A 26,779-nucleotide genomic window follows, 5' to 3' on the forward strand; every position below is an offset into this window, starting at 1 on the left:
ACATAATACTTATATTTCCTCATTAGTCATTACTATACTTATTTATTTGCATAATGCTTCCAAAGTATTCATTTCTAATTTGTAAATTAGCAGTAAATTTCTCAATATGTTATTTAAATTATTATATTATGGAGAAGAATGTTTTAATAGAAAATTGTACAATAAATAAAGTTCTTTTATTGCAGATAAACTGATTTTATGTTGAAAATCTTCTTTACTTTATTGATAATAAATCAGTCCAGCATGTTGCCATAGTGATGGAAGTTACACCACTGATTAGGTAATTTTATTGCCAACATTTATGTGTCATTTCAGCTTGATTGGATTAAAAATGAGATTGCCAGAGGCAAATTACATAATGCACCCCCTATTATTTATGACCTGTCAATAAAACTGTGCAACATCCCTCGGGGAGACAGGTTAGATAAAATCAATAAGGTACCTAGGAGTTGGCTTATCAGTTATCAGTAGGGTTTAAGTGGTAGACAGTGTACAGGGCTGAATGAGTTAAAAATACGGATAAATAAACTATTTATTGTGAGTAATTTTTGCATATTCATACAGTTTTGGAGAAAATATACTTTTGTTTTTTATGCTATCAGTTGCTTTTTGTGATAAATAACATTTAAGTTGTGATTTAACGGTAAATTTAAATTGACTCTAGAAGCATGTCCATTTGTGGAATCGCTATTGAAATAAATACTATATGCTATAATTATCATGTTTTGTTCTTAAGGGATTTGGATGTTTTTTGTGTACAGTTTGTAACACCTTTTTTGCATATTGCACATGCAAGATGTACATGCATTGTTAGTAAAATTGTGAAGAAAAAAATGTGTATATTATTATTATATATTTTAATTCATCAAATCTTGCCAAATAATTTGTAAGTGTGGGATTTTGTCCACTCTATAAAACTGAAGTGGTGGGGTTTTGTCCACTCTGTAAAATTTAGTGGTGGGGTTTTGTCCACTCTTTAAAATTTAGTGGTGGGGTTTTGTCCACTCTATAAAATTTTGAGTGGTGGGGTTTTGTCCGTCCTCCCCATTTGTGCTATGGGAAATTAGCCAGTTTTGGAAAGACTTTGCATTTTCCGATAAACGTCAAACTGTAAAAAAAAAAAATGCGATGTCTTTCAATGAAGGACTAGCATAATTATGCCTGAAGCTCAGGTTTTTTGTGACAAATTTTGTCATGTTTTATAGATACTATTAGATTATGTAGGAAAATGATCATGAATAAAGGTTTTCAGGCTTTTCCAAATTTTCATCTTGCACCCATGCATTAAGACAATTTAAGTAAGAAATATTGAAGCAGTTGTCTCTAATGGATTCACGAATTCGAGAACCTAGCTAAACGCCTATATTTATCTTTAATTTATAGACATTAAGTTAGAAATATTGTAGCAGTTGTATCTAATGTATTCACGAATTCGAAAACCTAGCTAAACGCCTATATTTATCTTTAATTTATAGACATTAAGTTAGAAATATTGTAGCAGTAGTATCTAATGTATTCACGAATTCAAAAACCTAGCTAAACGCCGTTTTTCGGTACTTTCTGGGGACGGTTTGTCTAAATACCAAATATGAACTCATATTTGCGAATATGAATGGGAGGACCAAATATGAATATTAATTTCTACAGGCACGAGTATTGGACTATGCGTTAAGAGAAGGCCGGAAACACCAGATTCGAGTCTACGAGCAACGGTTCATTTCCCGGGATGTTGTGAAAACAATTGTCCAGATAAATAAAAGCAAGCAACTTTGATCAATATTTTACGTTTGTATTAAGCTTCCAAATGAGACTCCCCAATTCCCTAGCCCTTCCCCTTCATGAAATGAAATATCTCCCTTCATGAAATGAAATATCTATCAGCAAACAAGTGTGTGATGACTGACACTTAGTACACACCCACGAGGTGGAGCCATTTAGATAGTTGTTTTTTATATGTTATGTATATCATGTATTTTATAGAGAGTTACAGTGTATGTATGAATGTAAAACAAAAAAGCTGTATTATAAGCTATGGTGTTGATTTTATTAATCCTCAAATAAACAGAATGTTACATTGGCGACAAGTAATGGAGATAAAGTTTAAAAACAAAAATAAAACAAATGAGGATTAAAACAAATATTCTGATCTTGAAACAATTGGAATAAATCAATTTTAATTCCTTCAAACAAATGGAATTAAAAACAATTTAAGTGTGAAAAAAACAAAAACAAGTTGAACAATAAAAATAATGTAAGCCAAAACAATAAATGTGGAATTAAGCAGATTAATTTAAGACAAAAATCTGAGTGAAACAATTTAAATACATAAGCAAAGAAAACATTTAAAACAGTGTCTTCATGAAATAAACTGATGGCAGCCAAATTTGAACTAACAACACCAGGACCATTTATAGTAGTTGGGGAGCAAACAAATTTATCAAAAGCTTGGAAACAATATGAAAAACGATTTGAAATATATATTCAAGCAGCTGGAGTTACTAAAGATTCTCGGTGGGTCACAAATACAAGATGTCTTTGATAGCCTAGGCAGCCCTGGAACTACATATAAGGATGCAGCTGACAGTCTATCCAATTATTTCAAACCCAAAAAGAATATTCAATACGAAAGGCATGTGTTTCATCAATCAAAACAAATATGTGGTGAAACAATAGATAACTATGTTGTTCGTTTGTCGAAATTGGCAGGGACCTGTGAGTTTATTGACCAAGACTACCAAATTCGGGATCATGTTTTAGAATCTTGTGCATCTGATGATTTGAGAAAAAAATTGTTAACAACAAAAAACTTAACATTAGAAAGACTCCAGGAAGTAGCTAGAACCTTTGAATTATCTGACACCCATGCGAAGTTAATGTCAAACAAAAGATGATTTAGTCGACGAAGTAGAAGTAAACAAAATGCGCTCTAGATCAAGAAGGCAAGCACAGCCTCGATTTTCGAGTCAAGACCTCAACAGCACCAACAAAACCATCATCAACAAAGGAAGAAATATGACATTAGCACAGCAAAGTGTTACAGGTGTGGGGATATCTGACATTATGGTAAACAGTGTAAAAAGTCTGTAGGTGTAACATGTTTCAAGTGTGGAAAACCAAACCATTTTGCAAAACTGTGTAAAAGTAAAAGTGTAAATTTCTTAGAAACAGATAATTTTGATGGATATAGCAGTGAGGAAATATACGCCATTTCTGGTAAGAATGCTGCCACTCTCCAAATTGTCCTTGAAAATAAAAAAGTTGATGTTTTAATTGATAGTGGGTCATCTGTCAATATAATTGATGAGCATTTGTTTGGTAAACTTAAACATAAACACACTCGCCTACTTCCCACAAGTTCTAAGGTATATCCTTATGGTATCAAAACACCAATCAAACTTATTGGTATGGCATATCTCAACATAAGGGTAAATAATGAAACACACAGTGTCGAGTTTCAAATTCTCAAAGGTACAGGCAAACCACTTTTAGGCCATGAAACTGCTTTAAAGTTGGGTTTACTTCATATTGGCCCATTGCCGCCTGGGAAAATTCATTCTCTTGAACCAGCACAAATTAAATTAGGTCAAAAGCAAACAACAGAATCTATTTTGTCTGAATATGATGATAGATTTCAAGGATTGGGAAGAATTAAAGATTTTAAATTGAAACTTTACATTGATGAATCTGTTCAGCCAGTAGCACAAAATGTCAGAAGAATTCCATTTAAAATGAAAAAATTAGTTGAGAAAAAGATAGACGAGTTAGAAAAACTTGATATTATTGAAAAGGTAGAGGGTCCGACTCCCTGGGTGTCCAATTTAGTTCCCATCCCAAAACAAAATAATGATGTAAGACTTTGCGTTGACATGAGAATGGCAAATAAAGCTATATTGAGGGAAAGATTTCCTATGCCAAACATAGAGGAGGTTTTGATGCAGATGAATGGATCTGTAATATTTTCAAAATTAGATCTAAAACAATCTTTTCATCAGATAGAACTAGATGAAAAATCAAGATATATTACCACTTTTGTATGTCACAAGGGTTTATACCAGTACAAAGTACTAAATTTTGGTATTAATATGGCCCCAGAAACACACCAGAGAATCATTCAGCAATTGCTTCAAGATATTCCAAATTGTCAAAATATTGCTGATGACATAATTATTTATGCAGACTCTGTTGAAAAACATAATAAAGCCCTTGTCCATGTCTTACAAAGGTTGTGTGAAAAGAATCTGACTCTGAACCGTGACAAATGTGAGTTTTGTTAAACTGAACTTAAGTTCATGGGTCATATTCTGTCCAAAGATGGCATCAAAATTGATGACGCAAAAGTCATGGCAGTCCGAGATGCCGAACCTTCGACCAATATCACAGAAGTCAAATCATTCTTAGGTCTGGTTTCATTCTGTTCAAAATTCATCCCAAATTATGCCACTCTGTCTGAGCCCTTGCGAAAATTAACACGAAAGAAAGAACCCTGGGTCTGGGGAAATGACCAGCATGAAAGCTTCGAAAAACTCAAACAATGTCTCATAAGTGCTAGGGTCATGTCCTATTATAATCCTGAAGCAGAAACAAGGCTCATTGTGGATGGATCTCCTGTTGGGGTAGGTGGAGTCCTTGAGCAAAAACAAAAAGATGGTACATTTAAACCAATAGCTTATGCAAGTCGTATCTTGTCTGATGTAGAAAGGCGTTACAGTCAAGCTGAGCGAGAAACCTTGGCAGTTGTGTATATGATACTCAGATTTCATGTTTATCTATGGGGAAATTATTTCACAGTCTTGTCTGACTGTAGATCCCTTGAGAAAATTTTCACTCGAAGGCATGAATCAACCCCAAGAATATTAAACTTGGTTTTAAAAGTACAGCCATTTTCTTTTCAAGTACAATTTCTACCAGGTTATCTGAATCGGGCAGATGTTTTGTCCAGAAAACCAATTAGGGAAACAGATGATTCAATCTGTAGCCAAACAGAAAATTATGTGCATCTTGTTACAAATTGTTCTGTCCCAATAGCTGTAACCTTAGATGAACTTCAAGAATGTTCACAAAGTGACCCAGTCTTGAAACAAGTATGCACTTGTCTCGAGAAAAATAAATGGAAAAAATCACAGCAATTAAAACCGTATTACCAGGTCAGACATAATCTTTCGGTCAAAGATTCTCTTATCTTTAAGAGTAATAAACTCTGCATTCCAGAGCATTTACAATCCCGTGTACTTCAATCCCCCCACTCATCTCACATGGGAATACAGAAAACAAAAAGGCTAATTAGAGAAAAAGTTTGGTTCCCAGACAAACAAGTAGAAAATATGATAAAATCTTGTCATGCATGTCAGATGGTGTCTCAAACCCCGCAAGAACCTCCTGTGGTAATGACAAAACTTCCATCTTCCCCCTGGAAAGAACTAAGCATAGATTTTATGGGTCCAATAAATAATGAGAACCTATTGGTTCTGATAGATTATTACACCAGGTATCCTTTAGTGGCAATTCTAAAGTCAACCACAAGTAAGTCAATCATAAATCAGTTAAGTAAATGGTTTGCAATGTTTGGATATCCAAGTCAAATTAGAACGGATAATGCACCAAATTTTTGCAGTGAGGAATTTAAGGCATTTTGTCATGAACATGGCATCAAACATTGTAGGTCAACACCATACTTTCCTAGGTCAAATGGTTTAGTAGAGAATTTTAATAGGTCTCTAAAAAAGTGTGTTCATACTGCAATCTCAGAAAACAAAAATTGGAGAGATGCATTAAACACATTTTTGCTACATTTCAGAGCAACACCACATTGCACTACAAATTTTGCACCAGCATTTTTGATGTTTAACAGAGATATTAAAACAAAAATTCCCCAGTTAGAAAAAATAAGAGTAAACGCAAAATTGAGAAATAAGGACAGGATACAGAAACAAAGAATTCAATATTGGGCAAACAAACATATGGCCAAAGGGTACAGTAAATTCAAGATAAGGCAGAGAGTCCTTATTCTCAGACATGAGAAAAATAAAGGTAAAATGTTAACTAATTGGGCAAATGATATCTGTAGGGTTGTAAGTAAAAAGGGCACATCTGTGAAGGTGATAAGTACAAGTACAGGAATGCAAGTCATGTAAAACCATACTTTGGATAATAATTGTGTTATCAAACAAAGGGTGTGCTGACATTAGAAGTTGGATTATAGTGTTATATTTATCTAATAAGCAATTAGTTTTCTAGGTGTTCATATTAGAAGTAGATATTATTAGTTTATGAATTTATACCGTGAGAAACTATTCAAATCAAGGGAGGATGTGATGACTGACACTTAGTACACACCCACGAGGTGGAGCTATTTAGATAGTTGTTTTTTATATGTTATGTATATCATGTATTTTACACAGGTGCTAGTGGCATTGATTTGACCTAAAATGTGTTTGACCTTGTTATTTTTACAATAAAATATCAATATCAGGCCTCGACACTAACTTTTTTAGCAGGTGGTATGCCGGACCACTAGATTTGAAAGTTAGGTGGTCCTTCCAGAAGTCAGGTGGTCAGTTATCATTATTATATCATTTTACTGCAAATGTACAAAAAAATGTTTAAACTTTATGACAAAGATGTATTATTAACCTTTAAAGAGAGCAGATATTTTTAGATATATAATTTTCATCTAATCAGAAAAGGGAGAGCAAGTCAGTAGGTATTTTATCGTAGAGTTATTTGTTTATTTGTTTTTATCTGAGTCAAAAATACACAGCAGAGCTCTTATTTATGTTAACTTTTATATTAATGTGATTTCTCCCTCAACTCAAGTTAGGGAATATATAGTGAAGCCATTTGTGTCTGTTATTTTCTTACTGTTATTCAAATATCCATTGCTGATACGTGGTATGTCTTATAATCATGATTATAAATAACATAGCATCTTTTATAGATTAACATTTTTAATGGAACTAATAAATTATCTTATTCTTGTCTTTGAAAACAAGGAAATATCTAAATTATTAAAATAATGACAACGTTATTATTTACTATAACTTATCTTATTTTTCTCAGATATTTATATTTTCTCACATATTTATAATACATAATTTTACCTCCCTGTTGCTTGCTATTTGATATTCATTTTTGACATTAGGTATTTTTAACCTTTTAAAATAATTTTAACTCTAGAAGAAACAGATCTCTTATCGTTAAACAGTTAAAATAAAGATAAATAGCATAGAATTACTGGATGTATTTTTTCCAGTTCCTTTCGTTTGCTGCCGTTATTCAAATATCTGAAATTTAAGTTTATCCAATATCATATAATTACCATCATCGGATACTCCCGGTTGATTAATATGTAACATAACATAAAATGTTAATGGTTCCGCCGTGGTAATCAGACAATGCATAATTACTAGCACCATTTGAATGAATTTTGTACCTAAATTTATATCACAAATTCTTAACTCTTTTAACTTGCATAAACAAAATTTTAGCGACTTAAAATGAAAGTTATTGATGACTTAAGAACTTCTGTAACTAATCAGAGATTAATGAACCATATACATGTACATCGGACATAGATTAATGATTTTAAACAAAAGTATATAACATGTTTTTGACCAAATCGCCATTCTCCCAAATAAGCCTTGTATCAACCAGAAAATTCTAGTGGTCCGACGGACCAGTGGGTTTTAAAATTAGGTGGTCCTTGCCAAAACCAAGTGGTCTCGGACCAACGGACCACCGCTAATGTCGAGGCCTGAATATATTAAAAAAAAAAAAAATTTAAATTTTTTTTTTTTCACTGTTATATTATTATAGACAAGGTATGCAACATTCAGGTACGAAAATTATGGGTACGCCGGTTATCTGTGTTAAAATTTTTCACCGGGTGGTAATATCGTCGGATTTTTGCATGGAATCAATGCACAATATATTTTTCTATTACAATTTACTATTTACAGATCCCCAATTAACCACTAGTTAATGTTTTAAAGCCCGAAAGTCTATAATAATATAACAGTGAAAAAAATTTTTTTAATAAAACAACTTGTCAAAAACTGTGGATTTAAATTAAATCAAACTTAAAAACAGCAAATTTTACATTGAATATCTGTAAATTTAAGGATTGAAAAATCTTTTAATTTCCAGACTATACATAAATTTATGGACAATCCATAAATATGAAGAAATCCTAGACCAGTTTATTGTTGAACTTCACATCTTATCATTATGCCCCCGCCATGTAATGGCCGGGGCATATAGTGTTACCCTGTTCCGTCATTCCGTCCTTCCGTCCTTCCATCCTTCCGTCCTTCCATCCTTCCGTCATTCTGTCATTCCGTCATCATCAGTTTCCGTTCATTATCTTAAGAACGGTTGCACACATTCAACTCAAATTTGACATATGGATATGTCATGAGAAAATACAGGTCAAGTTCGAATTTGGTCATGGTTCAATGATTTTTGGCAGAGTTATGCCCCTTTTACTTTGAAAATAATATGAAATTTTCAGTTTCCGTTTATTATCTCCCCAACGGTACAACACATTCAACTCAAACTTGACATATGGATATGTCATGAGAAAATACAGGTCAAGTTCGAATTTGGTCATGGTTTGATGATTTTTGGCAGAGTTATGCCCCTTTTACTTTGAAAATAATAAGAAATTTTCAGTTTCCGTTCATTATCTCCCCAAAGGTACAACACATTCAACTCAAACTTGACATATGGATATGTCATGAAAAAAATACAGGTCAAGTTTGAATTTGGTCATGGTTCGATGATTTTTGGCAGAGTTATGCCCCTTTTACTTTGAAAACGATATGAAATTTTCAGTTTTCGTTCATTATCTCCCCATAGGTACAACACATTCAACTCAAACTTGACATATGGATGCGTCAAAGGAATGTGCAGGTCAAGTTCAAATTTAGTCATGGTTCAATGATTTTTGGCAGAGTTATGCCCCTTTCACTTTGAAAGTAATATCAAATTTTCAGTTTCCGTTTATTATCTCCCCAATGGTTCACCACATTTAACTCAAATTTGACATATGGATATGTTTTTGGAATGCCCAAGCCAAGTTCGAATTTGGTCATGGTTCAATGATTTTTGGCAGAGTTATACCTCTTTCACTTTGAAAATAATATGAAATTTACAGTTTATGTTCATTATCTACCCAACAGTGTTACATATTATCCCCCGCCGATGGAATCTGGAGGGGGATATAGTTTTGGCGTTGTCCGTCTGTCCTTCCGTCCGTCCGTCCATCCGTCCGTCCGAATTTGGTTTCCAGAGTAGTTCTCTGCAACTAATGGCTGGAATTCAACGAAGCTTTATGGGAATGTTGATCATGGGAAAGTTGTGCACCTGGGTATTTTCGTCTGGATATTTTTAGTATTTTTAGAGTTATTGCCCTTGACTTAGTAAAATTTTGCAATTTTTAACTTGTGTCGCATGTAACTCAAAATGTATTTGACCTAGAGTCATGAAACTTTACAGGAATGTTGATCAGCATATGTAGTTATGCACCTGGGTATTTTTGTCTGGATATTTTTAGTATTTTTAGAGTTATTGCCCTTGACTTAGTAAAATTTTGCAATTTTCAACTTAATGTGTCGCATGTAACTCAAAAAGTATTTGACCTAGAGTCATGATACTTTACAGGAATGTTGATCAGCATGTGTAGTTGTGCACCTGGGTATTTTCGTCTGGATTTATTTAGTATTTTTAGAGTTATTGCCCTAGACTTAGAAAATGTTTGCAATTTTCAACATGTGTCGCATGTAACTCGAAAAGGATTTGACATAGAGTCATTAAACCTTATTGGAAAGTTGCTCAGCATATTTAGTTTGTTCCTGGGGTTTCGCTTGTGGATTTATCCAGTATTTGTAGAGTTATTTCCCTTGACTTAGTAAAAACTGTTTCATTATGTTGTTATTTGATCCTTGAGTGCTTGAGTTAGAATCGACCAACTTTACAGGAATAATGATCAATATCACTAAATTACAGGAATAATGATTCACCTCACTGTGAAGCTATGAACCTGGGACTTTGCATGTGGATTTTTTTCAGTTTTGTTAGAGTTATTGCCCTTGAATTACAGTAGTATAAATTTGCAATTTTCAATTTGGGGTTTGCTTGGGGATTTATTCAGTATTTGTAAAGTTCTTGCCCTTTACTTAGTAAAAAGATTTTTAGTTTTCAAAAAATATTTGACCTACAGTCATAAGATTGACAGAACAGTGGCGCTGGACACATTTCTAGTTTTTATTAAAGAAGAATTAAAATGATTTGTTACAATAACATTTAAAAATATTTGAAAATTGTGAGATCCCTTCTTGATGCCTTGAAAATAGCAATGAAGTCTGGAGATTAAGATGTTTTTACATTTAGGTGAGCTATTGTGATCCCCCACCGTCCGTCGTCGTGCATCGTCAGCAATTTCTTTAAACAACATCTCCTCAGAAACAAATGACTGCAACCAAACTTTACAGGAATGATCCTAGGGTAGTCCCCTGCCAAAGTTGATCAAATGGTTCCGGTCTGTTGCATAAGTAGGTCACAGGGCCAGAAAAGGAGTTTCAAAAATGCAAAATTAAAAAATCTTGTCTGAAAGTACAAGGCCTAGAGCTTTGATATTTGGTATATGATATAACCTATAGGTCCTCTACCAAAATTGTTCAAATTTTAGCCCTGTGGTCAAAATTGGCCCCACTCCAGGGGGTCATAGATTTTCCTTATATGTATATAGTGAAAACTTAAAAATTCTTCTTGTTTGAAGGTACAATGCGTTCAAAGAATATTACAGTTTATGCCATGATTAATATATAAATAAAGCCTTATGTCTTCAGTTGTTGTGTTAATAATAACCAGTACTCTGCGGGGGATATAAATTCAACGAATTTGCTTGTTCAACTTAAATTTGACATATAGATATGTCAAAGGAATGGGCAGGTCAAGTTGGAATTTGGTCATGGTTTGATGATTTTTTGGCAGAGTTATGTCCCTAATTTCACTTTGAAAATAATATAGATACATCTTAGGAATAAGCAGTTTAAGTTTGAATTTGGTCGTGGTTCAATGATTTTAGACAAACTTATCTTTCCTGAATGTTGGAAAAATTTTGAACTTTCAGTTTCAGCACTCATACTTTTAGCCATTATTTTGGCTACAAAAATGCAATATGCTATTTTTAAAAGGTTAAGACTGAATAATTTCAGTGCCTTGAACATTGTATGAAAATGGTTTGTGTTAACATTGAAAAGTTTTAAGGGCTTTGAACTTAAAATGAAAAAAATAATTAATGCACCATCTGAAATTTTGGCTGCATGCTGGGGCATCCGTGGCATGATGACACATTTCTAGTTTACTTAACATATTTGCTAGAAACTTCTCACACATCTTCATGATCATAAGCATTCACTTTTGTTTCAGACACCCAGCATGGATACTGAGTCATTGTTTGTGAATTTTAGAATAAATTATTGACTGAATTTTGCTGTATACAGGATTTAACTGTCTTACACATAATGGGCCCTGAATTGCATAAATACAAATGTATATGAAAAATGTTGTTTTGTTCTATTATATTTGTATTTTCATTATTCATTTGCACTTGATATCTGAATGAAAACCCTTAGTTGAAATAGTTTTTGCTTTACTAAAATAGGTGCATTGTAATAAAATGGAATTCAAAACTTTAGCTACAACTATTGTGTTTTTTTTTTTTAAATTAATTGTACCCCCGCACAACAAAGTTGTAAGGGGGGTATACTGGAATCAGCTTGTCCGTCCGGCTGTCCGGCCGTCCGTCGGTTTTTTCTTGTCCACCCAATAACTTAAGATATCTTTGACCCTTAGTCTTCATATTTGGCATGGAGGTTAGTCATGATTAGTAGATGACCCCTATTGATTTTGAGGTCACTAGGTCAAAGGTCAAGGTCACAGGGGCCTTGACTTCAAAAAGCTTGTCTGCCCAATAACTTAAGATTCCTTTGACCTACAGTCTTCATATTTGGCATGGAGGTTAGTCATGATTAGTAGATGACCCCTATTGATTTTGAGGTCACCAGGTTAAAGGTCAAGGTCACAGGGGCCTTGACTTCAAAAAGCTTGTCCGCCCAATAACTTAAGATTCCTTTGACCTACAGTCGTCATATTTGGCATGGAGGTTAGTCATGATTAGTAGATGACCCCTATTGATTTTGAGGTCACCAGGTCAAAGGTCAAGGTCACAGGGGCCTTGACTTCAAAAAGCTTGTCCGCCCAATAACTTAAGATTCCTTTGACCTACAGTCGTCATATTTGGCATGGAGGTTAGTCATGATTAGTAGATGACCCCTATTGATTTTGAGGTCATCAGGTCAAAGGTCAAGGTCACAAGGGCCTTGACTTCAAAAAGCTTGTCCCCCCAATAACTTAAGATTCCTTTGACCCATAGTCTTCATATTTGGCATGGAGGTTAGTCATGATAAGTAGATGACCCCTATTAATTTTGAGGTCATCAGGTCAAAGGTCAAGGTCACAGGGGCCTTGACTTCAAAAAGCTTGTCCGCCCAATAACTTAAGATTCCTTTGACCCATAGTCTTCATATTTGGCATTGAGGTTAGTCATGATTAGTAGATGACCCCTATTGACTTTGAGGTCACCAGGTCAAAGGTCACAGGGGCCTTGACTTCAAAAAGCTTGTCCGCCAAATAACTTAAGATTCCTTTGACCCACAGTCTTCATATTTGGCATGGAGGTTAGTCATGATTAGTAGATGACCCCTATTGAATTTGAGGTCACCAGGTCAAAGGTCAAGGTCACAGGGGCCTTGACTTCAAAAAGCTTGTCCGCCCTATAACTTAAGATTCCTTTGACCCACAGTCTTCATGTTTGGCATGGAGGTTAGTCATGATTAGTAGATGACCCCTATTGATTTTGAGGTCACCAGGTCAAAGGTCAAGGTCACAGGGACTTTGACTTCAAAAAGTTTGTCTGCCCAATAACTTTAGATTCCTTTGACCCACAGTCTTCATATTTGGCATGGATGTTGATCATGATAAGTAGATGACCCCTTGTGATTTTGAGGTCACTGGATCAAAGGTCAAGGTCGTAGGGACTTTGACTTCAAAAAGTTTGTCCACCCATTTACTTAAGATTCCTTTGACCCACAGTCTTCATATTTGGCATGGATGTTGATCATGACTATAAGGTGACCCCTATTGACTTTGAGGTCACTGGGTCAAAGGTCAAGGTCACAGGGACCTTGACAAAAAAAGCTTTTCTTCTCAATTGCTAAAGAATGTCATGTCCGCAATGTATTGATTTTGACATTTTCACATTTGAAGCTTGTAGAATACATAACTTAGCAATGCACTGGCTTAGTAACCTCAGATTTGGCAGGGAGGTTGTCCTTGAGCTCTAAATGGCCACTGTTGATTCTGACAAAGTGGTATGCGGGGGTATTCACGCCAAGATAGTGGCAGTTCTAGTTTAACATGTTTTAGGTCGTAAACAATTAGTTAACATCAGGCAATTTGCCCAGTTTTCATGTACATGATTTTATTTTTCTCTTGTAGGCAAAACATTGTTGTTTATTTGTCCAAAGCATTATTCCTTTCATGTAGCTATTTACATGAATTTATGGTATATTTCAGGTGAATGTACCATCATATACAACCAGTAGCCTTATATGTCAACAGATTGTGTCTCATGCGGTCAATGCTGAAATGGTTGCCATGGCGATTGCGGCGCCGTGTTCGTGGTTACGTGGAATGGTGGAGCATTCTCCACATGACGCTCTGCTACAATTATTTCACAACATTTTTGATTGCATTTGAAACACTGATGGAACCAATGTTTTGGTTTGTGGACAAATTTGCAAAATATTTAGGACCAGTAAGTAGTTTTTAGCTCGACTTTTCTATGAAAAGGGGAGCTATCCTACTCGCCCCGGCGTCGGCGTCGGCTTCACACCTTGGTTAAGTTTTTCGTACCACCCCACTTTATTTCAGAAGTATTACAAGTATGGCTTTGAAACTTACCATACTTGTTCACCATCATAACCTCCATCTACAGACAAGAGTACATAACTCTGTCAAGGTTTTTGACAGAATTATGGCCCTTTTTTGACTTAGAAAGTGTATTGAGCTTGGTTAAGTTTTTTGTACCACCTCACTTTATTTCAAACCATTGGAGGTATTGCTTTGAAACTGACCATACTTGTTTACCATCACGACCTTCATCAACAGACAAGAGGACATAACTCTGTCAAGGTTTTTGACAGAATTATGCCCCTTTTTGACTTAGAAAATACATTGAATATGGGTAAAATCCACTTATTGCCTTAACCCTTTGAGATATTGCTTTGAAACTTTTAATGCTATTTCACATCATTACCCCCATCTGTACGCAAGAGAAGGTAACTCTGTCAAGGATTTGTTTTAAAAATTAAGGCCTTTTATCGACTTAGAATCTTGGTTAAGTTTTTAGTACCAGTCCACTTTTTGACTGAACTGTTTGAGATATTAATTTGAAAGTTGGAATACTTGTTTACAATCATGATTCCCAAACATGTCCAGGAGAAGGTAATTCTGTCAAAGATTTTATTTGAATTATGGCCCTTAACTGTCAATGTTTTGTATTATAGGCAAGCACTAAAAAAGTTTTTTTTTCTTTCTTACCAGCCCTCTTTTGACTTAAACATTTCAAACTTTGCTGCAGTGTTCAAGGGTATCACACAATTCAGTAAAATAATTCTTCACTAAATATCTTAATGCTCATGGCCATTGTTCACTTTAAAAATACAGAGATTCTTGTATTGCCTTTTACTGCAAAAACTTTTTTTATTGGCAAGCAATAAAAAAGTCGAGCGCGCTGTCTTACGGACAGCTCTTGTTTATGACCTTCTGGGCATACATGTACAGTATTCTATAGGAAGTTAACCTAAACATATCTGAAGTTCTACCTGTTCCAATGGCCTCATAATTTACACACTTGCGTACCAAAACAAAGTCCATGAACTTGGCAAATCTTCTATCTGATGCAGAAATTTCCCCCCAGTTTTTGGGTAATTGATGGATCTCAGGATTAACGGTCATTAGTGCTAAATTAGATGTTGACACTGGGCTCTATTCTAGGAAAAAAACACTTTTTTTTCTGCAAAATTTCAACTGCTTAAGAATTATCAAACATTTTTATTCTTAATTAGCGTAAAATGAGAACTTTTTTATTTGAGAAATGCAAGTTTTGCAAAAATAAACTGTATTAAAAATAAGAACTTTATGCTATTGTACTAAGGTTACAATTTTTTACAATATGAAATCTGTAAAAAAAAATTCATTTTCCCAAGCTTTACATTAGTTTTGCAAAGCTTTTTGCTTTGTTTTCTTTCATATGAACATTGTAATATATTGTTCCTTCTTTTTCATTCTTCAGATTTTCGTTACTTTGGTAACATTAATGACAACATCAGTGGTGACTATATTCTATGTTTGTCTACTACCACATGTGTATGAGCTGTATCATATTGGCTGGACCATTTTCCATTTGATATTTGGACATTTACTTTTAGCAAATATCATTTTCCATTACGTGATGGCAGTGTTTACACAACCCGGGACACCTCCAGCTCAGGTAAATGTTTCTATATTTAGAATGGTTTTTTACAATTAAAAAAATATACTTCTTTTAATGTGTAGTTATTGAGAGCTACTTCAAATATGTGTTGGGGGCGTCTGTGGTCGAGTGGTTAAGTTCGTTGACTTGCCCCTCAATGCTGTTGGTTCGAATCCTGACACTCTGGGACTATGGATTCTTTCATGTGAGGAAGCTATCTGCTTGACTGCTAGAGATAAGATCAAAATATGTGTTAAAACCAGAAAACAAACAAGCAACTTAAGATGAAGGTACTGTCATAACAATTTATTTACAAGTGCAAGTTTCCTGGAATAATATTAAGCAACCTATAAACATGTACATGTTTGATTTCTGCAGAATGTTCCGGAAGTTGTGTCAATCTGTAAGAAGTGTATTTCTCCTAAACCACCAAGAACCCACCATTGTACAATATGTGGTAAATGTGTACTTAAGATGGACCATCATTGTCGTATCCTTTGGTATATTAAGTTATGATGGGGATATACTGGCTGTTTTCTTTGACTTCAGCTGAAATGTGTAGGAATATTTTTTTTTTTTTTTAAACATCTGATATTTTCTTTGCTTTTAAAAACTTTTGGTATTTAAGTAACACATTATAATGCATTGTTATGCAAATGTTACTTGTAAAGTTATGAGATAGTATATAATGTTTGGCTTCTACATATAAAAACAATGTTAAAATACTTCGTTAAATTCAAAAAGCTCCTCTAGAACTCTAGTACAGATCTCATAGTGCTTGTGATCACAAGCTGGAGAAAATGCTCTAAACAGACAAAAGACATAATGTGAGTCAGTAGTAAATTATAAGTTCAAAGAGAAAATTAAGGTAAATATTATAATATATTTTGTATTTCCTTGACTAGTGTTATAGCTTGGTTAAATAACTGTGTAGGCCACCACAACCACCGCTATTTCTTTCTTTTCTGTGTGTACATGTGGCTAGGTACTATATATGTAAGCTGGACGGGACATGAATTGTTCAGGCAACATTTCTATGGTGATAAGGTAAGTTGTAAAAGGCCCATTATGCCTCAGAAATCTTAACAATTTAATTTTTCAAAAACTCATCATTTTTGATATCTTGTTACAGTTTTCAAAGTTATACTAATTTGCCATATACATCTTTTGCAATTATATCTCTGTCGGCAATTTGTTTTATTGTACTGTAGTAAATTAGTATTTTGTATGAAAATAAAAAATATTACTTATTTGTTTACAATTTGCTACCTTTATGACACATAACTGCATGTTCAGCACTACTTTCAACAGTTTTTAAACATGTAATATTATTATTTCAAACACCAAGTAAACACATGTTTGACATTTCTAAAGATTTTAAAAAAAAAATTCTAAGGCATAAATTTGTGCCTTTAAATAGTATTTTGCATGTATTGTTATAAAATTTAGTGTCTTTTCAGTGTCATATATCTTGTCTTATGACAGAACAGGTTGAATAAATGTGAAGAAAAAAAAAACAACGATATAATTTATACAGTCTGCAAAAAATAGACAAAGTCCGAGCCCCAGTCTATTAAAATTCCGTTCGGGCTAGCATAAATTGTAGGGAGTGTAGTCCGACAGTCTAGCAATGTTTTAAGATTCGAAAAAATACATACTCAATGACTGAGTGAATTTTCCAAAACAATTTATATAAAGCATTTACACCCATAGTATTTATAATGATCAAGAGGGATATGCATATTGAATTTTTCTGAGTAAGCTACAACGCTATCTAAGAAGATCAGAAATAAATGTTAATAAAGTGATATCACTTTGCATTTTTTTCTCCAGATTTAAGTAAATTTAAAAAACTAGGGCAACAATTTTTGTTAGAATTTTCGGGCTAGCTAATTTGGTTCGGGCTATATGATATTTTGATGGACAAATCCGAATGTCTATAACCATGAAAAGTTTTTCATGCAGACTGTTTATATTATATTTTATTTCATATAATGAATACAAGTAAAAAAAAGGTAAAGTATAATGATAAATCAGCATTGAAACAAACATAATCAACAAAAATCTTGGAGACAATCTTAGATTTCATGATTTAGATTCATAACCAAGAAATTTTTCATTGATGTATTTCAGCCGACACCATTCCCACCATTATTATACCCACTGAATGCCATCCATGATGCCTTTTACAATCCAAAAGTAAGTTAAACATTTGTTGTTGTAATTTGTTGTTTAACTTGTTATTTAGCAATTACCATGGAAAATAACTTGTTATTTAGCAATTGCCATGGAAAATACCCATTACTTGTTGAACCAATAACTTGCTGATTACAAGTAATTTGCTTATTACCAATCGCTTGTTGATAACCAATAACTTGTTAATTTATAACTTGCTGATTACCAGTAAATTGCTGATAACCAATAAATGGGAAAACGCCCATTATTTGCAGATGACATGTTAATTACTGTTTACTAAATGATTACTAGTTGATTTTAGGGAGATATCTTTCTAAGTGTTCAACCTTACTAGTGATATTTAAATGGTTGGAGCATTTATGGCTGAGTTATTAATGTTGATGTTGACTTCAAACCACTTGTCCCTTGCTGCTGTGGGTTCAAGTCAAACCAGGGACTTTGGATTATTTCATATGAGAAGGCTATCTAGATAGCTAACATAATGTTGTTGCTTCTACCTAGGTGCACAGTCACCTTAACTTTTCCTCCACCAGTAAAGATGGAAAGTCATCATATGACCTTTACTGTGTTGGTGCGACATAAAACCTAACAAAAAATATTTAAGTTGAACTTTAAACTAATCTAACTTATCTACATCTATTACAATAATTGTGAAATGTGAGTGAAATGTGGGAATCTGGTATAAACCTCCTACCCGTATAACATTCACAGCATTATTTAGCTTTATAACATATTCATACATGTACCTTACTATACAATGAACAAATGAAATGAATTTACTAAGTGATGTCAATAAAGATTACGTATCAAGGATTTGGGATAAAAATCAAGTTTAGACAGCTTTAATTTCTATTTTGTCCATTGCTATCTTTTTTTCACCATGTACATGTATTTGTATTTCAGAAAAGTACAGAGCCAAAGACAATGTTGCTCAATGATAATCCACCTGATAGGGAGAATTTTAAGGAGTACTATTATCATATTGCAGTATTATATCAGTTTATTTTGTGTTCCGGTGTAACTCTGGCTCTCGGCCTTCTAATGTTGTGGCATGCTAAGCTGATCTCCGCTGGGGAGACTAGTATTGAGGTTCATATAAACAATAGTCAAAGGAGGAAATATAAGAAAAAGAATTTAGTAAGTTTTTTTTTCATACATATTTTTTCATGAGCTGATATCTAGTATTTATTGTGAGCTTTCTGTATTAAAAAAGATTGGTGTTGCTTATTTACTGCTACAGTAAACTCCGCTTATAACGAACCCATCGGGACATTCAAAATCTGTTCCTTATATCCGGAGTTTCTTGTAAGCATATAGCGAATTAGTTCCTTGTATCAGGAGTTTTTATAGCAAACAGATTTACATATAATGAACTGATTGTTAACCATCGTCCGCCATTTTGAAGAGTCATTTGATTTAGAAAAAATAGTCATTTATTTCCATTTTAGACACAATACCAGAGAGCGTACTTTTTGGAATTTGAAAATCCTTTGCTATTTCAGTTTAAGTTTTACTTCCTTTCTCAATTTCTCGTAAAATATCATATTTTGTTTCTTAACTCAGTGCTTTTCGTTTTCTTTCCATGAATAAGAATAAACATGATATTTGATTTTCCATACTTTTATATTGACTATCGTCTATTATATTTTAAGTGTGACTTTTACTAATGAATGATATAGATTTCTTTTCATTTCAATCAAGAGTACTTTGTAGTGTTCAAAGGTTTATGTTTGCAAGCATAACGTGATTATGTTAAAACCGATTATAAATGATCACAATTATTTTACTCGAGCAAAACTATTAAGAAAAAGAAATAATAGAATAAAAGGAATGACCGTTTTATCTTGGTGACAATAAGTCATGCTAAAATATCCTAAAAAGAAAACTAGTACGTACTGCTATTCAAATTCATTTTAATAAATGTTGAAGTCCATACCAACAGTTATTGGATTCCAACCCATAGCTGTACAAGGAGATATGGGTTGGAATCCAATAACTGTTGACCAGTGGAAAGCTATATGTAATCACTGGTACCGATGTTGTAATTATGATATTCGTAGAACCAATAAGAGAATATTTGATTGGGCTTTGTCTAAAAGTAGTAATAGGTGTAAAAATTGGCCATTCTTGGTAAAGAATAAGTTAGTTTCTTTTTTATAATTTAGCATCCTATATTCAACCACCTTTCCATCGTAAATATCTCATGTCTGATATGACAAATGCTATTGTTGATGCTCATATTTTGCAATGGAGAACAGATATTGATCGAGTGTCAAGTGCTAACGGCACAGGTCGTAATAAATTAAGGACATACAAACTTTTAAAAACTAATTATGAAGTTGAAACATATTGTAAATTACAATTACCATATGCACATAGATCTGCGTTAGCAAAATTTAGATGTGGCGTAGCACCACTTCGACTAGAAACTGGGCGTTATGAAAGATTACCTGAATCTGAAAGAGTGTGTCCATTTTGCAAAGACTTGGTGGAAAACGAAATCCATGTGTTATTGAAATGTCCAACTTACTCTGTTGATAGGAATTTACTTTTAGAAAAGGCAGTTATATTAAATAAAAATTTTGAATTACTTAATGATATTGATAAGTTTCTATTTTTAGCTCGACTATACGAAGTATATGGAGAGCTGTCCTACTCGCCCCGGCGTCGGCGTCCGCGTCCAGATTTTAGATTAAAGTTTTGGTGCAGTAAAATATTTTTCACTATAACTTTGTCATTTCTTAAGGTATCAACTTCAAACTTCAAATATATGTTCCTTATCATCAACCACATCTTATGTGACAAGGTTCATAACTCTAGCACCAATATTTTTAGATTTATCTCCCCTTGAACTTAGAATTTTCCTTAAAAAATACTATTTTTTACTGTTACTTCTTTATTTCTTAAGGGATCAACCTCATACTTCAAATATATGTACCTTATCATCATCCCCATCTTATGTGACAAGGTTCATAACTCTAGCACCAATATTTTCAGATTTATCTCCCCTTGAACTTAGAATTTTCCTCAAAAAATGCTATTTCTTACTGTTTCTTCTTTATTTCTTAAGGGATCAACCTCATACTTCAAATATATTTACGTTATCATCATCCCCATCCTATGTGACAAGGTTCATAACTCTAGCACCAATATTTTCAGATTTATCTCCCTTTTAACTTAGAATATTCCATAAAAAATATTATTTTTTACTGTTACTTATTTATTTCGAAAGGGATCAACTTCATACTTCAAATATATTTACGTTATCATCATCCACATCTTATGTTACAAGGTTCATAACTCTAGCACCAATATTGCAAGAATTATCTCCCCATAAACTTAGATTTTTTTACTAGAAAAATGTTATTTTTTATTATAACTTTTTTATTTTTAAAGGTATCTACCTCAAACTTCAAATACTTATTCCTTATCATCAATTACATTTTATGTGACAATGTTCATAACTCTTGAAGCAATATTTACAGATTTTTCTCTCTTTGAACTTAGGATTTTCTTTAAGAAATATAATAACTTCTTTACTTTTTAAGGTGTCTACTTCAAACTTCAAATATATATTTCTTATCATTACACAAATGTTGTGTGACAAGGTCCATAACTCTAGCATGACTATTTCAAGAATTATTCCCCTTGATCTTGAAATTTATGTTAACAAATGTTATTTTTTTACTATAACTTAATACATAATTATTATACATAATTGATTTTTCTTTCATATTTTGTCCTCCTTACTGCGTCCAGTATTTTATTAGTCGAGCTTCGCTGTCTCCTGTGACAGCTCTTGTTGTTTACCCACCCAGAAATGATACGTACATTAGCAAAAACCTGCTGCAATATATTAAAACTTCGAAATAACACTCTGTATAATAGCAATGTTAACACAATATAGACTTAGAATTATAAAATTTAAACTTAAAATTATTGGTTTGCCTCCAGTCAAATTTTAAATGATATTTTAACAAACTCTCATATTTTTAATTTTTTTTTTTATGTATTCTTCTTACCATTTAGTGAAAGTCGGATGTTTGTATATAAAACTATTGTAATAATTGTCTTCACAACTGACTTGCTATGACATATTTTATTTCTTAACAAAATTGGACTGTATTTTATAATGTTTATATCAGTTTAAATATGAACTATCATGTTTTAATGTATACTGAGTTGCATTCTGTATTAACAAGGTAAATTCTGCCAATTAGACCACTCCATAATCAAAGATAACCTCTAGACAAATAATATTACCACAATAAACGGTACATTCAGCCGAGTTTTAATCCGTGTCAATGAAAACGAAAGTTGAAAATGCGGTATATATTTAAGGATAACCAATATTTTGGAGTTCGTTATAAAAGTGTAATTTTCTATACTTTTAATTAAATTGGGACTAAGAAATGAGTTCCTTTTAAGCGATAATTCCTTATAACCGTGTTCGCTATAACCGTATATCTTTATATTAAATAAAGAAGGGCTAAATTCGGGCCAAAATAAACTGTTCCTTATAACCGGAAGTTCGCTATAACCGTGTTCGCTATGAGTGAAGATTACTGTATACCTAAAATTGTACAAAATTCATCATTGTCTGAAATATTTTTATTGACTATAAGAAACACCTTCTCATATTTCACGCATCATAATTTTGCATAATTAATGATTACCTGAATTTTGTACACCTTTAGTGGTATCCTATTTAAGCAAATTGTATATTCTATAATTTGTCACTTTGGCTTATTTGTTTAATGTGACCACTTGCCCTTTTGACTAATGAAATTAGCTTGATAGTAAAAAAATATATGAATGAGACATACATGTACATTAGCATTAAGCAGCTTCTAAATTAGAGAAAAAATAGAAACATCTTTTTTTGTTGTATGAATAAATGTAAGTAAATTTTTAATGGGATTTTTTTATTAAATTTCAGGGAATAAAAAACCCCTTATGACAAAGGGTTTTAAGAAAAACTGGCAGGGTCTTTTTTTGGATTTTTTAAATTTGGGAAAATTTTATTTGGGAAAAAACGACTTTAAAATTTTTAATTTGACCCTTTAATGAATTTGGCTTTTAAACATTAATTGGGAAAGGGATGGGAATACCAAAGAATAATTACCCAAAATTTTCTAAACAGAAATTTTAAATTTGGAAATTTTTAACCCAAATTTTAGAAAAAACTTTATGAATAATTAAAAAAAAAAGATTAAAACATTTTTTTAAACCCCGTCTTTTTACAAAATAAAGGAAAAGTTTTATATTTTTCAGGTCATTTTGTAGAAATGTTTTACTACCATCCACACATTTACCAGAAGGAGATGGTCTCTCATGGGCTAGAGCTTCTTATAAATATAGTAACACCAAAGGCCTTGAACTTTTGTGACAAAGAGAAAAATAGTCTGACATAAATAACAAATACTTGCCAGGCTGGATTCTTAATAAGTTCATCAATGATACGGGTCTTCGATTAACAGATTATATGTAAGGCAAGGTTGATATGAACTGTTAAACTGTGATATGCTGAGAAAGATTCCACGAAGAGGAAGGAAGTGTAAGAAGAGGTTGTGGAAAACAGAATTTATTACCGACTGAATTTTATTTATGATATCAAGTGAAACATGAATGTTGCAAGTGTAATTTTAAAGAAATTCATGAAACAACATGAGATTATGAACATTACTTTTATTACAAAAAAAACTTAACAGACTTTGCCACAGCAACAAGTCAAAGTGAAGAAGATGGCAGGCAGAATGTGTAAGATTATTGCATGTAGATATTTTCATTATTGCGTTAGTATTAACCCCAAATTTACATGGGAAACAAAAAAAAGGGCAGGAAATTTTAGAGAAAACCAACTTGTCCCACCTTATTTAAATTTGGGGGTTTTGTTTTCCACCTTATTTAAAAATTTTGGGGGATGAACATTGTTTAAAAAGAAAAATTTTTGTAAAAAAGTGTTTCCATCACTTTTCCCTTTTTGGTTTTAGGTTTTTTTGCCAAACTGTAAGCAACAACCAAAGGGTGGTTTTTTAAAAAACAAAAAAAAAACTTGAGTCCCCCTATTTTTTCTTTAAAAAGGGTCTAAAATCATTTTTTGTCAGAAAATAATTTATCCCCATTGAAACATTATAAGTTTCTATAGAATGAGACAAATTTTTGCTAGATCAAAAAACAAACTGATAAAAGTAACCTCAAGCAAATAAAAATAATCATAAATTAATATATGTAATTAATTTCAGGTTTAGTAATAGTTTGTAACAATAAGTCTCTTCAATATTTTGAATATTGCCTAAATTTGAAGCTTTGGCAAAAATATATGTTGAGAAATTGGAAAAATATGGGTGAAAAGGTTGAAATTGGACAACGAAATGAAAGAAAAATAATTAAACATCACAAATAGATTACCATGCCCATTTCCTTACTCTTTTTTTTTTTAAATTTGATATTAAATTGAAACATTATTTCTTCCCACCTTCTCTTCAAGCTTTGTTTTAATTTTGAAATGTATATTTTTTTGTGGAGTTTTATTAAGATGTTTTATTTTAGATTTCACTTCTTTATCAAACTATATAATTTATTTTTTAAAAGGAAAATATTTACATATATGAAATTACAGCTACTTTTTGGTACAAAAATTATACTTTTAGCAACAAGTTTAAGTAGTGTGTTCTGGTGTTCGATAAATTTTGCAACAATGTTTTCTACTTTACAAAGTTATTCTTAATAATCTGTTAATAATGTGTCTAAATTTCAACAAATATTATTATTGTATATATTGTAAGAAAACAAAGTTCTTTCAAACTTAGAAAATGTGTTATAGCTTATTTTACAGCATGAAATTTGTAATTTTACTGTAAAAAAAAAAATTTACTTAACTGATACATGAGTGGGAACACTGGTTATCTACATGTTTTTGATATGATAGTTTTTATCTTATAACTTTATTTATTATTTATTTATTTGTTTTGAACAAAATGTTTGTTGTTAAAGCTCTATTGAGCTTAAAACACATAAAAATTGTGTTTTTGTGGTCATTCTTTGTCCGACATACTTCAATAACATACAGCATATTAGCTATGATATGTCTATAAATGATTTTAGATGGTGCCTAAATCTATACCATTTTATCTGTAGGTTTGATTAAGTAAACACTTTGATTAACTAGGATAGACTATACGTGTGTAAAGACTAGTTAAGTTCATGCTAGAGAAAATCAAACATTTTTCTCTGTAAATTAGAATATACCATTGAAAAAAAACATTGTAATTTTTCACAAATCTGTGGTTTGTATTGGTAGTTGTGATGGTGAGGAGCTCTCTGATAATTGTTGGGTCTGTCTGTATGCTGGTCTGATGCTCCCCTTCTTAAATAAAACGGTTTGCTTGTTTCGGAGGTGATATTGACAAGTTTTACTTTTGAGATTTCAAGCTTCTTGACACTAGTCTCTTGTAGGTAATCCCCAAAGAGTTTAATTGCTGACTCCTGATTATCCACAAATAGATTTAAAATGTGGTTGACTGTCACTCCTAATTCTTTCTTTTTGTTATGTTTTTGTTGACTTGAAAGTCAGACATAGAATTTGAAGGCATCCATAATTAATGTAGTTACTTCATCTTGAACAACTTTGATCTTCAGGACATCTAGTGCTCTTAAAATTGGTGTTCAAGTGCCAGTGAATAATTTGCATTAACTATCTGTAGTAGGAAGTCTATGTTCTTTATGTGTGGTTGGATTTGTCTCTAAAAAACTTCTTTGACAGCTGGGACGTGTAAATTATCCTCGTTCCTTTTGGTCTGTGGTGCTTTTCTTTGAATTCTTTCAGTTTCTCTGTCTTTTTTTCCTAGAAATTAATTTAGTTGGAAGTTAATTCCAGGGAAGGCTGTTTTATGTGTGTCCTAAATACCAGAAACATTTTGGCCATGGAATCCGATACTATTGTGCACTTTCGAAGCTTTGGATGCTTTACATTTTCTGAAAACACACAGAAATATCTATCAATTTTAAATATTGCAGAACATAAATTTCTTAAAATCCTAACATATATATATTATATATAAATAAAATATAAAAAGGCAAGAGAAACATCTGTAATAATATTGAAGTTTTCATGTACTGAACAGTCAGGGGTGTAACTGAAATAAGTTACCAAAATTGTAACCTAAATCAGTTATTTTTTTAATAATGTAAGATTTATTTCCCTTGAACTATCCAATAGGACCAGTACATTTTTATAACTTATTTTAGTTATCAGAAATGTACTCAAAACAAGGGCAAGAATCTACTTTTACTTGAAGAAAAGATTATAGTTACCTATTTAATCGTTCTGTCCCCTATGAATAGGATATAACTGAAAGCAGTTACTTTATACTTAAATCAGGCAAAGTTTAATTGTAACATTTAACTGTTTAATCCTTGATGTATTCATAATTACTTGCTGTCTGAAACTGGTTCTACACAGGTGCTAAATAAAACCTTAGTCTGTAAAGTAACTTTTGTTAGCTAAATCCCCCCCCCCCCCCCCCCGGTCATGCAAGAGGGAAAACAGTAACACAGTTAGCAAAAGAATGATACATGTTGAGACTGACAAATGCTTGATGGACAAAACCTTTCCTAAAAAAAGGGTGAAATTTGTGTTAAGACAAATGGGTCTATATCAATCTAGTAAGGCTACAGCTGACAGCAGTGAACAGGCTTATTCTTATTCATGAAAAATGTTCCTTAAGCATGTTAAGGTTACTTTGTAAGCTTGTTATCAGGCAGGTAACTGTTTTAAGTTATCAATTTCACAACTCAATAAGGTTTTTTCTTAAAACTGGAACAGGTTATCTTTATAATAAAGCTTCAAATATATATATAATTCTGATTTTTGAAATGCAAAGATATTTCATAGTTAGTTGGAGCTAAAACATAGAAAAAAAAGAAAAACATTCTGTTTCACTAATCTATTACTATGTTTGTCAATACAGTTTACTAACATAAAAA

General features: G+C 32.5%; 2 protein-coding genes across 2 annotated transcripts; both read left to right on the forward strand.

The window, feature by feature from the left end:
* Nucleotides 1-315: 315 nt before the first annotated feature.
* On the forward strand, nucleotides 316-4,274 carry LOC132740061 (uncharacterized protein K02A2.6-like; the record flags this gene model as incomplete). The annotated part of the gene is made up of 2 exons (XM_060727916.1): nucleotides 316-438; nucleotides 3,072-4,274. Coding segments are annotated over 2 exons (1,326 nt in total), but the record flags the coding sequence as incomplete, so codon positions are not given.
* Nucleotides 4,275-13,503: 9,229 nt separating this feature from the next.
* LOC132740062 (palmitoyltransferase ZDHHC16-like) lies at nucleotides 13,504-23,593 on the forward strand. Its single transcript, XM_060727917.1, has 8 exons — nucleotides 13,504-13,876; nucleotides 15,416-15,613; nucleotides 15,974-16,085; nucleotides 16,509-16,642; nucleotides 17,729-17,794; nucleotides 18,695-18,928; nucleotides 19,721-19,932; nucleotides 23,066-23,593. The coding sequence occupies exons 1-8, from the start codon at nucleotides 13,640-13,642 to the stop codon at nucleotides 23,178-23,180; spliced, it is 1,308 nt and encodes a 435-aa protein (XP_060583900.1). The 5' UTR covers nucleotides 13,504-13,639; the 3' UTR covers nucleotides 23,181-23,593.
* The last annotated feature ends 3,186 nt before the right edge of the window (nucleotides 23,594-26,779 follow it).

The sequence above is a fragment of the Ruditapes philippinarum genome, unplaced genomic scaffold (genome assembly GCF_026571515.1).
Source record: "Ruditapes philippinarum isolate M1 unplaced genomic scaffold, ASM2657151v2 ctg12404_1_1_1_1, whole genome shotgun sequence".
Lineage (NCBI taxonomy): Eukaryota > Metazoa > Mollusca > Bivalvia > Venerida > Veneridae > Ruditapes > Ruditapes philippinarum.

Excerpts from the sequence above, each read along its gene's own strand:
- LOC132740062 (XM_060727917.1), top strand. The coding sequence starts at position 13,640 with ATGTACCATCATATACAACCAGTAGCCTTATATGTCAACAGATTGTGT. Across the intron at positions 13,877-15,415 it reads TTGCAAAATATTTAGGACCA|ATTTTCGTTACTTTGGTAAC; the intron begins GTAAGTAGTTTT and ends TTCATTCTTCAG. Across the intron at positions 16,643-17,728 it reads AACATTTCTATGGTGATAAG|CCGACACCATTCCCACCATT; the intron begins GTAAGTTGTAAA and ends GATGTATTTCAG.